Source organism: Sinohyriopsis cumingii, chromosome 7 (assembly GCF_028554795.1).
Source record: "Sinohyriopsis cumingii isolate HCF-2022 chromosome 7, ASM2855479v2, whole genome shotgun sequence".
Taxonomy (NCBI): Eukaryota; Metazoa; Mollusca; class Bivalvia; order Unionida; family Unionidae; genus Sinohyriopsis; species Sinohyriopsis cumingii.
The window spans coordinates 135,102,909-135,118,189 of record NC_142967.1 but is presented as its reverse complement, the minus strand read 5'-3'; the positions used below and the strand labels follow the sequence as shown (position 1 = coordinate 135,118,189).

Genomic DNA, 15,281 nt, shown 5'->3' with positions numbered 1-15,281 from the left:
AATTTAAATTAACCCTTTTGAAAATGTTTTTTAAATGATGGATTTTTAACCAGATCATCTTAAGAAAATTAGGTTGTCTGAAAAATCTTGTTTGGGATTTTATTGACTCAGATAAATTCAAGGTTTAACTCTTTCCATTATAAGACAAGATTCTAATTGCATTTATTGCTTTTTTTTATCATGTAATAATAAATGTTACCTTTCTGTGAGATACATGTATATATATATTTCTATAGAATTCTTTAGAATTAAAGGTTTAAAAGGATTCAAAACATAATTTATGTTCATTATGTTGTTCCCACTAAGCAACATAATGCAGCAAAACAAAGTTAGAATTTTTATTCTGTACATTGAAATGACTTTACATGCCAATTTATAGGAATATAATCAAACTTGTTTCGTGTGATACATTTTGTGGATTTGTACATGATCATCTTTTCTAACTTCGATGTTTTTGGAGTGTCTTGAAAGAGAAACATCTTTAGATTTAGAAAATGCATGTTTTATTACTTAAAATGTTCTTTAATTCTATTCAATAATGATTATATGTGAACCTTGAGAAAAGTAATTTCATCCCGGAAATAAACTGGAAATGACCTGGAAATTTATCTTTAGAAAAGCGTGGGAACCATGATAATTGTTTTAAATGAGATTAATATACATTTTTCAGATTGATTTAATGACGTGAATGTTAATTTTAAATAAAAAATGTATAATATTTACAAAGATGCATTTCTAGTGACTGATTCAAAGGTCACCAGAACATTACCCTTAAGCAGTCATCGTCAGATCTTCATGTAGGACAGCGGAGATCTGATTTTAATCAGATTGATCTCAGACATGCATCAAAACAAGCAAAAGAGTTAACTGAGCTTCAAGAAAAGGAATGTCAAGAAGTGGATAATACTTGAGACCTGGAAGAAAGTCTTTGACAGAATTGCTCAGAAAGGAAGACTGCTGACCACCAAGTCTATAAGAATTCAGGAACATCTCAAGACAGAGTACAAAGTGAAAGACAGGCAAGTGATTATATGTGCCAGAATGGACAAATGAGGCAGCAGAACCGAAAAACCTGAACTAGGAGCACAACAAGGAGAGATGACCACATTCTATAGATCACTAGAGATGGGTGGAGTCAAGTTCATTAGAGGCATACCCATCAAAGATAGGAATGGCAAGTCCATTACAAGTGAGAGACAACAAGTAAAGAGATGCATGCAATACATACATTAAGTTCTGAACAGATATGAACCAGCAACCCTATCTGACCCACAGCCTTGTGCAACCTTACTGAACATCCCACAGAGACTGAGATAAAGAATGCAATCATGTCCCAGAAAATGGAAAAGATTTATGACCAGATGACATCTTGCTGAAGGAACTCTCAATTTCCTCTCGTCTGTCAATGTACCAACAGCAAAATCCAGGAAACAATAGTCCATTTGGATTCCTCTGGGTCTGTTTGCTGTGATTTTCATCATGATCCAGTCTGCGGTGATAAGGAGAAAGATTGGGAAGAGGATGCATCTTGTCTTTTACAAGAACCAGCTTTTAAAAATCAATTAATTTTTCTTGTAAGAGTCAGTGATGATTTAATTTACAGCTGGATTAAAGGGAGCAGGATACAGTAATCTTGTATGTAACATATAATGGAACAACATATGCATGTATTTTATGATTCTGTGGAATAATGGACTTAATTAAATCTGTTGATAATAATAATAATAATAATATTGGTATTCTCTGTATGGTATTTGTTCAAAAAACCAGTTTAAAAGATGAATCTGCATACAGAGGTCACCTGTATACAAAAATCAATTTCACTTTTTCTTACAGTGTACCTGTCATATTCCCAGACAGTGTTGATGGGATTTTTTATGCACATAAAGTGCTTTTAGGTCCCATGAGGGTTCAGTGTGATTGACTCAAAAAAGTGACATCATCCAATGGAGAATAGTGGTCCTTTGAGCTTTCTAGAAAATGACTGGACATTAAGATTTGAATAAAATAAAAACCATGTTTTTTTAATGGTGTTTAATAAATTACAAAACAAAATATAGTTGATAGACTTTGCACTGTTAAATATCACCACCAAGATATGCAAGTGTACTTGCATCATCCCTACCCCCACTGACATTATATTAAAATATATAAGACGTGCATCCCTACCCCCACTGACATTATATTAAAATATATAAGACGTGTCTGTTTTTAAAATCTGTTGGATCATAATAGTAAGGTATAACAAACCCTGATGATTTACATATCAGAATGGTATGGTATAACGAACCCTGTTGATTTACATATCAAAATGGTAACTTAAGGTATAACATACCCTGATGATTTACATATCAGAATGGTAAGGTATAACGAACCCTGATGATTTACAGATCAAAATGGTAGGATATAATGAACCCTGATGATTTACAGATCAAAATGGTATGGTATAACAAACCCTGATGATTTACAGATCAAAATAGTTTGGTATAACAAACCCTGATGATTTACAACAAACCCTGATGATTTACATATCAAAATGGTACGGTATAATGAACCCTGACGATTTACAGATCAAAATGGTAAAGTCAAGATGGCAACAGAGAATTTAGATTAAATATGGAATGTTGGTGAATCTCAACATTACATCAAACACATTTATGGATCAGTTCTACCACACTTTACCCTGTGACCTTGAGTTTTAAATAAAAGATCAAAAATTGGATTTTTGGACTGCAGGTAGCTTGTAAAAACAACAACTTGAAAGCATAGAAATGGATCTTGATCAAACTGATGGTTTTTGGGTGCCTTAAAATCCAATCTCAGATTAGTTTGATTATCAGCATTATATGGATTTGAACACAAGGTCAAAGATCATGACCTAAGTTTCTGGATATGATTTTATGTGAACATAATGACATGAAGAAAAAAAATCAACTTGTTATTTTCAATTAGAATTGGAATATTTGTGTATCTTCATAATATCCAGGACAAAATCTAACCCTCTCATGAAAGGTCAAAGGTAAAAAATTAGATTGTTGCTTTACTGATATCCCATCAGCACAATAAAATGAATAAATTATACATGGATCATGAACAAATTTGGTGTACTGGTACATCATAATTATGTTTCAGATGAATTTAATGATCAACATTGTGTGACCCTGATTTCAAGGTCAAAGATTATGACTTAGTTTTTGAACTGTAATGGCAGGCTGCTGCTAAATATGATCACCATAACTGAAGAAAGAAAACAAATTAAATGACTTCTGAAAAACATAAATGAACAAGATTGTTAAATTTTAGTGGTACATGTAATCCTTAAATTTTTCAGAGCCATACAGATAAATAAATGCTAACCTGCCATCATATATGGTTGCTGTTGAAAGCTTAAATATCTTGGCCAGTTGCTACAGCATATGGATATTAGGTTGATGACAGTGAGGTGAGTGAAATAAATTGGGCCTCTTACCAGCACCCAAACATGGCTGTACCTATGTTTTACTTGTGGAGATACTTAACAAACTGGGTAGTAGTGCTTTTCTATGTTGTCCACATGGCCATAAGGCTTGTAGTAAAGCTTTTCTATGTAATACACTTGGTCATAAGGCTAGTAGTAAAGGTTTTCATTGTAATCCACTTGGCCATAAGGCTAGTAGTAAAGGTGTTCGTTGTAATCCACTTGGCCATAAGGCTAGTAGTAAAGGTTTTCATTGTAATCCACTTGGCCATAAGGCTAGTAGTAAAGGTGTTCGTTGTAATCCACTTGGCCATAAGGCTAGTAGTAAAGGTATTCTATGTAATCCACTTGGCCATAAGGCTAGTAGTAAAGGTGTTCATTGTAATCCACTTGGCCATAAGGCTAGTAGTAAAGGTGTTCATTGTAATCCACTTGGCCATAAGGCTAGTAGTAAAGGTGTTCGTTGTAATCCACTTTGCCATAAGGCTAGTAGTAAAGGTGTTCGTTGTAATCCACTTGGCTCATTTTTCACTTCCTTTCATAAGCTGCTGAACAGACTGTATCCAAATAAATGGCTTACCTATAAGCATTTAGTTATCAATACATTAATTAACCATACAAGTTTACTCTTTTGTATGGTGCAAAGATTTCTGATTAGCCTATTGTCAGCACTAATCTATGTTGATGCATGTGTTAAGTGTTGTTGTAACCACATGTGCCCTTCGGGCATTTTCTCAGATCAGACCACTACAGTACTTGTTTACCATAATTAATCTATTATAGCATATGTCAGGTATTTAGCAGCTAAAATATATTTTCAAATTTCAACAAAAGTTTCAGCTTTATATGGTATTTTTGAGTGTAAAAATGAATTCATGATAGAAATTGTTTTGGTATTCAGAGTTGAGGGGTTTAGGTTTACTGGGGAAAAATTCATGATGGTAAAGAAAGAAAAATTTGGGACTCAGATTTTTGTTGTCCTTGATGGGATTCCAGTATCCTGATGTTTCCATTACCTCTTCAAACACCACTCGGAAGGATTTAACTGTATTATTAAAGCATGAAGGCTTGTCAGTTTTGTACAGATTATGCTAATTTACCATTTAATATGGCTGTCAGTACTAGAAAGAGAAAAAAATGGCTCAGCATAATTTGATTAGACTTGACAAGCATCGTGGCAAAAGACTTCTCATTATGTTTTATAGTAGCAAATTGAAACCAGATAGAAGGTTAAACACTGTACAACCACAGCAACATTCTTTGGAATAACAGTAAAATTAGTTAGCTCTGCTGGAAATGTAATTTAGCCTTTCAGGTTTGAACAGATTATGTGCTTGTGGCAGCTAATATGATCAATGTCACAAAAAATATGAAACCATAACAACTTCTCCCATAACAGAGCTGGACCAATTTAGTAGAAAGCATCTTTATTTTTGTCCTGTTTATGCCTGTTCACCATCAAATATGCATTTTTAAATGACTCTATAACTAAAATGTAACTAAAATTTTTTTAAAAAAAGCCTTGGAGAAATTTCAAAAGAACAATATAATAGATTTTGAACAAATTTGACAAATGATGCATGGACATGAAAACAATTTTCATTTTACAGAAATAAATATTTCAGTGAATATGACTAAATTGGACAGAGATAACCTGGTGTCAAGGCTTTTTACAAATGATATGATCTACTGTAAAATATATCCACTGTTTAAAAAAATAAAGAGACCCTTTTTTATAACCATGCATCAGAATTTGAGGGGTTTTAATGAAAAGCATCATAGTCACACAGATTACTTGTCCAGCTGTGCCAGCATTAAGCTGTTAGGTGGATGTCAGCCAGAGGAGTGATCTCAGATCTTTTTTAGTTTCTTGTTTTTTCAAAATGTAATGTGTATTGAGGTAAAATTTACAAGAAAATGTTTGTTAAGATCTTTGTTTACATATTTTGTAGATTATTTCCCTGGGGAAATAAGGAGAATCCTAAAGATAAACATTGGATGAATATTTGGCATGGAGAGTTTCCTCTGACTAATACAAAGGATGATGGATATTTTGGCACTGCACCTGTAAGCTATGTCTCTTACTTTTATTAGTGTCTTGCTTGTTAAAGTCACCAGAGCCATTTAGTAACCACATCCCTTGTCTTTTCTTCAATCTATTAATCTATCTGTCCATCAAAAATTTAGTTTCGGCAGACTGATTTAAGAGGAAATTAATAGATTTTAACCAAATTTGTAATGTACCTCAAAAGAGTTAAAATTTCCAGACTTGTTTGTGGTCATTTAGAGGACTTAAGGCCCCAGATTGTCTATTCATCTTAAATTTTCATTTCTGATACTTAACTTTATCCAGGATTGTTAAGCAGGCTTGTTGTGTGATTTGGATTTTAAACGTAGTCTTAACAATTTTTCAGTCATATCGTTATGATGTCTGCAGTGTGGTTGTTACAGTGATGCCTAACACTGGGGCATAATGATACAGACATGTAGCATGATGCTCACCCAGTCACATTATCCAGACACAAGGCTGACCAGTCCTAACATGAATCTCTTAGTGCTGAGTGCCAAATGAGGCAGCTGCTCATTTCAATTTTAAGTCTTTGGTATGACTCGGCTAGGGTTCAAGCCTACGACTACCACATACAAGTTGGATGCTCTCACTACTTAGGCCACCAGATTGATCAATTTAAAATGTAAACAAGCACTACCAAATGATCAATCTGATCTAGTTAGATGTGATACTAGTTAGTGCAATCCAGCATGATTGAAAAAGGCATGACTTGGCTGGGATATGTTGCTATTCCATGTGGAATTTATATTGTACAAGGAATCTCACTGGGATGAATTGGAGCTCAAACTAGTAATCCATGTTTGACACATCTTCACAAGCCAAAGGTCATCATTGTTTTCCACCACATTGACGTAGAATATAGTGGATTGATGACCCTTAATTACTGAAGATGTGTTTGATTATGCTTGCAATAGCGGTTACATGTTTTCAGTTAATAATGGATTGTGTAACTTGGATGAAGTTCATTCAAATAATAAAATGTGTCTTAATATGTATTTACTCACATATTCTATCATTATTGCTCAAATCTTCATGAATGATTATCATTTTATAAATAAACTATATTAAACATATTAAAGTTAAGTGACATGAGCACTGTTTCATTCCAGTTACAGTGATGAAATTTATTAAACTTGTACAATAATTTCAATCATTTCCTCACCAAGGTTTGCAAAAAATACATTTTTTTCAAGCTGTTTAAAAAATTTCATTGGAAATGAGCACTGATGTAAGATCTTCTATGTATATGTCATTTCTGGATAATTCTTGTTTTAAATGTATCATACCTTGCCAAGGTCACTGAGACCAATTGGTCTATAATTTCCAGAATGAGGCATGTCCTACTATTTCCTATAAAGAGGAATACTAAAAATGGGGTTATAATATTCTATAACTAATATTTGTGTGGGTTTTTATTTACTTTGCTACAAGGTATTTAAAAGTGTCGATTAATCAGAATTTTGAATATTATCAGCCAGGCCAGAGTCTGAGATTGAGTTTCCACTATCCATCCAGAAATGAGTTTTTAAAGTAACATCATTTGTGATTGTCAAAACAAAATCTTATTCTCAAGTTCATGAGTTCCAGGCCAGTTCATGTTGATAAAATGGAAGTGAAGTAAATGAAGCATTATTTATAACTGTTGAAGGTGACAGCTTTTGAAGAGCAGAACAAGTTTGGATTGAAAAACATGATTGGCAATGTGTGGGAATGGACACAAGATTGGTGGGAAGTTCACCACACATCAGACTTCAAGGACAATGCAGTTAGTCTCTCTCTCTCTCTCTCTCTCTCTCTCTCTCTCTCTCTCTTCACCTCAGCTAGTATTACCTATCTGTCTTCACCTCAGCTAGTATTTCTAACTTTCTTATACATTTGTAGTATGTCCGTCTATTCTGCAACAATACAGAATGAAATAGAAGTTTTGAAAGTGCTCTGTTTAAAGTATTTTTGCCAAAACATTGTTACTGCAATCATTTACTTAGTCATTGGTATGCAAACTTATATGATATCATGAAGATATGTATTAGGATCACAAAGTGGTAGATAAGTATTGAAACATTCCTTAAGTATATTAAAATCATTAATGTTTAAAAATGTGTTTTATATTTAAATGTGGAACTGTTAATGTTACTGACAGGTACAGTGCATGGTAATCGCTTGTTTGATCAGTTCTAATGGGGTTAGGGCAATTTGTCAACAGCAAATAATAACAGCACAATTTTTGTAGTTATTTCTGTTTCAAACTTTTGGATGATAATAAGTGTGCCACAGACTTGAAGCAATGAAGTTAAGACTTTGTTAGTGCAATAGACATTGCCATGTCTTATCTTTTAAGGTGGAAAAAAACACAATATAAAAAAATTAATATCTTTTAGCCTTGATATTTAAGTTTTGTAATGAAGGTGTTTTTCACTTTATCTAAAAATAAATGTTAAACATTAATAGTTCTGCATTTGTTAAATAACAAACATGAGTAAGCTGGAAAGGCTAAAAATGCATACACAATTTGAGTAAATAGTTTATTCTTGAGCCCACCCTCATTTGGCAGAAACTGAACATAATGATCACTTTGGCATCCTTATGCATGTCTGTCCATTTGTTCCTACAGGTTGAAAATTAAATCAGATTTAAAATTAACCAATCAGATATCATTAGCATAGGCTCAATTTTATGAGTTATTGATGAAATTGGAGCCAGATCCATGGATTTTAGACTTAAATTTAAATCAAGACTAAAGTTATGAAAACTGGTCATAACTACTGACAGTAACAAGCTGCATGCACTACACACATGACTTACCAGTATATGTCCATTAATCTACCTTTTTTAGTGAAATATATATCAAGTACATTTTATAGTAGTCCTGTTTTTATTTTGATTGATCATAATGTGTGATATATTTTATGCTTTTCTAACAGATGTACAAGTACATCACAATGAACTTCCTTTAAGTCAGTCATGCATGGTCAGAAATTAACTGTAATCACATATTAGTTGTGATTACATAGATGAATCTAAATTGATCCATTGATTTTCTTGTCTTCTTTTCTTGATAAAGAAAGGTCCCTCTTCAGGAACAGACAAGGTGAAGAAAGGAGGTTCCTTTATGTGTCATAAGGTAACATTTGTTACATTTTTATAAACACATTTATAATATACACAATCAGGTGGCCATCCATCAGTAGACAAGACTCATTTGAAGGGACTGACACAGCTGACAGAAAATTATTGATAGAAATCCATTAGAAGTCACCACCATTCATTAGTGCTGATAACATGAATTTTGAGATGACCACTTTGGTTACCATGTTAACGTTATTGTCCATCAGGATCAGTTACATATTTTTATAGTCATTTACATAGTGTTGATAAGACCATCAGTTCAGGGGAATTTGTTTTAAAACAATGTTTAGGATGGCTGTTAGATCATTAAATATGAGACTAAATTCATATTTCAAGAAGTATATTAGTGAAATATTGTGTTGATGCAACCACTGATTCAGGAATTGAAGCCATAGGGAGATTATCAGTTTGGTTGGCAAGGTAAAGGTCAAATTGAAACATTTTTATTTTGATCCAAGTTATAATCTTTTAGTGAAAACCCATTGTTACCAAGAGTTCAGGAGGTGTAACTATGATTTTCAAGATGGCTGCCATAGTGGTCGTGTTGGAGGTCAGATCTTTCTTTGTCCATTCATTGTATTTGTACAGTTTGTGATAGTGACTCTTTTGAAGCTGCCAGTATGACAGCCATGAAACTTTACAAGGTCTATTTGGTCCTAAACTTTACAAGGTTTATTTGGTCCTAAACTTTACAAGGTTTATTTGGTCCTACTCTTTACAAGGTTTATTTGGTCCTAAACTTTACAAGGTTTATTTGGTCCTAAACCAAAATTATGACCATAATGGCAACCAGCTTCAAAATTAATGCTACTACTGAATGGATGGTCATATCAACATGATCTTCTTATCATGTCTTGTTGATCTAAATATAAATGGCGTGTGTGTTGATATTGAGGTATTGCCAAACAAAGCTATTGTAAAGATTTTATGTGAAACCTTATTGAGTGACTGATTGCTACTGTGATTATGTGCCTTTATGACTCCATTTTCATGGATTGAAAGCATTACCCATATTCCATTACCGTGATTCCGATAGAAGTAAATAAGTAAAATTCAGTGCCAGGGACATTTTGCTAGTATCATCTTTTTGCTAAGACTAAAACTATTCTAAACATTTTGTTTTTAATCCAAGAGTAGTACCCAGACATATTCATTTCTTTGACTTCAATAACACGATATTGTCAGCCATTATGTACACAACATTCATGGCAGCATCAGTGCCTGCACTTATGCATCCTTGGCCTGCCACATGGCCAAGAGTTTTAGCATCTGTGGAATCTTATGGAACAGTTTTAAATAAGAACAATGGCCCAGAGGCACTTGCAGCATACTTCCTAAAGAAGCCCTGACCACATAGGCTTATACTTTGCAAGCACAATTTTAATGTCAAGGTTCATAATACAGAACAGCATATAAACCGGCAGTTGTCTTTCATCTTCGATATTCATCTTCAATATTCATCTTCAATACATATCAAGAGCTCATGGATGCTGCCTTCATATAAAATATGTCAGTGTGGTTTCACAAAGGAGACAATAGAACTTCCCACCCACAGGAATGACTTATAGCAGGGTACTGTTTGTTCCATCAAGAATACTCCCAGTTGTGTTTTTCTGATTGAGGTGGATGTAAAGTTGCAGGTTGTTCATTGAAGCTAGAACACTGGGTGCTGTGTGTGCATGCCAGCTTCATAGACTTGTGTAATTCAAATCCAGAGAGATTGGCAAGTGAGGTGAGATGGAACTAATAGTTTGGGTCATTGAGCATGATGATGACCAGGCAAGCTGGTCACATTTTAGGTCATAATCATTGCAGAAGTGGCATTCTGCATTACTTTTCCCAAGTGTATTTATGCTGTCATGCCCATAAGAAATAGTCATGTCAGCTGTTTGGCTGAGGCTCACAACAAATTTGTTGTTACCAAATTTCTTGGTACCAGGGCAAGTGTGTATTACTGCTTTAGAGCCACTGGCCAAACTATAGTTCATCCACACATCACTTATAATATCAAACTGTTTCCCATTGAATTTTCATGACAGGATCTCAAAACATAGCAAAATTACCAAATTTGTTTCATGCACAAATAATTTAAACATAAGTGATATTGACATACAACACAATACCATTTATTTGATATATGCTGAAAACAACTGGTCTGTGTAATCTATCATGTTCATCTGGAGTTCTGGTAGAGACTGTTTTCATTACTACAATAGAGATAACTAGATTATGGCCAAATGTACCTGAATAGGAATGTTGATCACACCTTTAGTCAACAAATTTACTCTTTCACAGGTCATGGTAGAAACAAAAAATTTGATGTAACTGACCACCCTGTTTTAGCATATATTTAAAGAGATGTGTTATGCTCTATGTCATTTCGAACAGTGTCAAAATACTTCATTTGTGAAATGAATTAGTTTTAGCTACATTCAGTGATGCATAACTGAAAATTCACTCAGCTTTCAATTGCGATTTTGTTTGGGACGAACTTTAGAGGAATAGTCAATATGACATACACTATGGTGTTGTTGTCACAAGCATTTTACTTCAGTAGCGGCATGAAATATAGTGACATCAGTGTCTTTAATGCTGACGGAGCATTTTTATGCTCACTGTTTCTCCACAATGATGTCTTTGTTTGAGATGGCATTTTTTTCTAACCAAATGTATCAACATAACACATACATTTGTGCTATCTTTTATGAAATCAAAGGAGATTGTGAACTGTTGGTCTTACAATATGATGATATTTTGGCAAAATCAGCTTAACTTTGCCCTGTGGTGTGCAGCCACTAGCTATGGCATCAACATTCACAACCACCAGTTCTTGTGATGCAGCTGCAGTGCAGCAAGCAGGATGATGTGCAGCTTTTATGGTTCATGTTTACTTCCAGGCAAGAAAGACTGTCATTTATATTTATATGCCATTTCAGGCCAAGCAAGGTAGAACACACATGGTAGCCTTCAGATGCTTTTGTAATAAGTTTGGTGTGGTTAATAATTCTGGCTGGCTGAATACTGGCTGCAGCAGCCATGGCCTAATCATAATATACATGTGTGTTACCAATTCAGACTACATGACAGTAATCCCCATTGAATGGAACCCCAGCATATATACTATTTATGGAACAAACAACCAAGCTAAAGCTTCACATTGACTATATTGCACAGAATGGGGTGGCCAGCAGTTGCTTTGTGTACTTTATTTTAAAACCTCAGTAATAGTTGTATGACCAGTCTTTTATGCCCAGAAACAGTTTCCTGCAGATGTCAAATATGTGACTGTCCACCAAGAAATTCTCCAGGAATTGATTCATATTTATCAAGACATATTCGTTATGCTAGGAGCAAGCTTTATTATGTCATAGGAAGTAGCCTGTAAATGATTTCCAAAAGCTTGCTGTCATCTGGTTTCTCCACTCCTGAATGAGTTGCACCCTGTCCCACACTGTACTAGCAGTATGTCTGCACATGCTGATGTGAGCATGGAGAGAAGTAAAGGTCACAAGCACAGTTGTGGTGGTGAGTGCCAACAGATGCCTGGTTATCCATCCAGTGACACTGCTGCCAGTTTTCAGCAGAAATTACACAGTGGCACCAATAGTGCTGGGCAGTACTGTCAAAGCCTTTTGTTAGTATTTTCAGCATCCTGGCTTGCCACTTTGATGATGGGATTCCGGTTTAGGTGTTGAAGGCATTGCACCTGTACTACCTGTGATCTTGGGCACAGTAGTTGTATAATCAAGCATCCTAGGTCCATTCATAACTAATTTATGCCAGTTTTATTAAACTTTGAATATGTGCTTATATCATCAAGGTCCTGTAGGAGTTCAGTAATGAATGAGATTCATGCATATTAATTAGATGATGTCACATCTGAATGCATGAGCTTGTTACCATTCTGGAGGCCACATTTCTGATAACAGTTTTGATCAAATTGGAACAGGAACTTTCATGATCATGATCTTAACGACTCTGATTATGAGCAGGATGCATACACATTGTTGAAATGATTTTACATGTCATTGACCGAGTTCGTTGTCACCCTGGAGGCCATAGTTGCGTTCTGACTTAACTCACATTTGGAAAACAAGTTTATATCCATCAGTATCTCAGCTCCATAGTGAGAAAGATCCATACATATTAATCCATCTTATGAGCTTGTTACTGCTCAAGAGACTGTTTTTCTGAGCCAGTTGCATTAAACTTGGTAAAAAGTCTTATATCTAGATCATGTAGGAGTTCAGTAACAGGCAAGATCCATGCATATTAACAAGGTGATATTGCATCACTTTGGCCAAGTTTGTTACAACCCCAAAGACTATATTCCTGATCCAGTTGTGATTAAACTGGTAATTTAAGCTTATATGATGAAGATCTTAGATTATTTAGATAATGAATCCATGAATATTAATCTACAATCTTGCAACTAAAATGGCTGAGCTTGTTGTCACTCTTGGGGTTATATTTCTGGTCCGATTTGGGTCGAATTTGGAATACAAGATTATATTAAGAAGATTATGTGCAATTCCTATAATTATTCAAGATTTATGCATGTTAATGAGGTGAGAATGCATATGATTTGCTGTGCTTGTTTCCATTCTTGAGACTATTTCTAACCTGATATTGATCAGTTTTGATACATAGCCTAATATCATCAAATTCTTGGATGATTACACTCAAAAGACTAATCTTCATAGGATTGTTTTGATACATGTTAAATAGGTTCATATTATCATGATACCAGACAAGTATAATCATACCTGGTAATTAGGCATCTATCATCATGAAACCTGATGAGTGATCATACCTGGTAAATAGTTTTATATCATCATGATACCAGACGAGTGTGATCATACCTGGTAATTAGGCATCTATCATCATGAAACCTGATGAGTGATCATACCTGGTAAATAGTTTTATATCATCATGATACCAGACGAGTGTGATCATACCTGGTAATTAGGCATCTATCATCATGAAACCTGATGAGTGATCATACCTGGTAAATAGTTTTATATCATCATGATACCAGACAAGTGTGATCATACCTGATAAATAGGCTTATATCATCATGATACCAGACGAGTGTGATCATACCTGGTAATTAGGCATCCATCATCATGAAACCTGATGAGTGATCATACCTGGTAAATAGTTTTATATCATCATGATACCAGACGAGTGTGATCATACCTAATAAATAGGCTTATATCATCATGATACCAGACGAGTGTGATCATACCTGGTAATTAGGCATCCATCATCATGAAACCTGATGAGTGATCATACCTGGTAAATAGTTTTATATCATCATGATACCAGACGAGTGTGATCATACCTGATAAATAGGCTTATATCATCATGATACCAGACGAGTGTGATCATACCTGGTAATTAGGCATCCATCATCATGAAACGTGATGAGTGATCATACCTGGTAAATAGTTTTATATCATCATGATACCAGACAAGTGTGATCATACCTGATAAATAGGCTTATGTCATCATGATACCAGACGAGTGTGATCATACCTGGTAATTAGGCATCCATCATCATGAAACCTGATGAGTGATCATACCTGGTAAATAGTTTTATATCATCATGATACCAGATGAGTATGATCATAGCTGGTAAATAGGCTTTATAGCATTATGATACACGGCAAGCGTGATCATACCTGTTAAATAGGCTTATATCATCATGATACACAACAAGTGTGATCATACCTGTTAAATAGGCTTATATCATCATGATACCAGATGAGTATGATCATACCTGATCAGAGATCTCAGAAACGCTTAATTACGCATATTTGGACGCCAATTTTTTCTCTGGGACTCATAAAATCACTCAGGCGGGAGTCCTCCATACGCATGTAATAGGTGTGTGGCAAAATTCAAAGACTTGCCAGTGCTGCTTCAGCCACCTGCTTTGCGGGAAAATGTGTTGATCAGTTAGCTGTGCTGATATTTACAATGACAGAATTCAGTGACTGAAAGACCCCTTAATGTACATACGTTGCCATTTTATAAGAGTACATAAAAAAGAACATGATGCAATAGCTGGGCGGCAAATTCAAAGGCTTTGACTGGTGTCCGGGTGGATATGTACTGATATTTACAGTGACTGCAGAAAGACCCAAAGATGTACATGTGGTCATTTATAAAAGTACATCAAATAAACAACTTTAGCTTTCATTATTGTATTCACTTTCAAATGTAAACTTTGCCTTCTTCTGTAAGGAAAGCGAAAACGACATTGCCCTGTGATTATTTAGTAGGTACATTGACTGACCATACCATATTTTTTAAAAATGCCCCTCGCCTTAGCAAACAAACTCTTGCCCATTCACAAAGCATTATGTTTTGATAGCTGATCGACCATTAACCCTTTTCCAAGTAAGGCAGCAACTATCAATTTCCTGCATGCTATCCTTTGATGATAAAACATACAAACTTGTGTTTTAAGATCAGAATCGGTGTTCTGGATATATATTAACTGCCTCTTCTACACTATTTCGTCATAAAATTAGTTTGAACCTGTAAGTGAACCAGTAGGCCTAATGGGAAATAATGGCGGACTTCGCTAAGTCTGGGATGTAACAGTTTATTAGATGTCTG

At 34.7% G+C, this 15,281-nt stretch overlaps 1 protein-coding gene across 2 annotated transcripts in view; it reads left to right on the top strand.

Annotated features, from left to right (window-relative positions):
• Positions 1 to 15,281, top strand: part of LOC149796187 (formylglycine-generating enzyme-like) — a 40,489-nt gene that overhangs the window by 21,232 nt on the left and 3,976 nt on the right. Inside the window, exons 5-7 of one of the 2 annotated variants that reach the window (XM_089966139.1) lie at positions 5,410 to 5,524; positions 7,177 to 7,293; positions 8,594 to 8,649. In XM_089966139.1, the coding sequence (XP_089822265.1) occupies positions 5,410 to 5,524; positions 7,177 to 7,293; positions 8,594 to 8,620 (259 nt within the window). In that variant the 3' untranslated portion in view covers positions 8,621 to 8,649. Of the gene's footprint in view, positions 1 to 5,409; positions 5,525 to 7,176; positions 7,294 to 8,589; positions 8,650 to 15,281 lie in introns of both variants that reach the window. The other variant, XM_089966138.1, reaches the window with a different exon arrangement.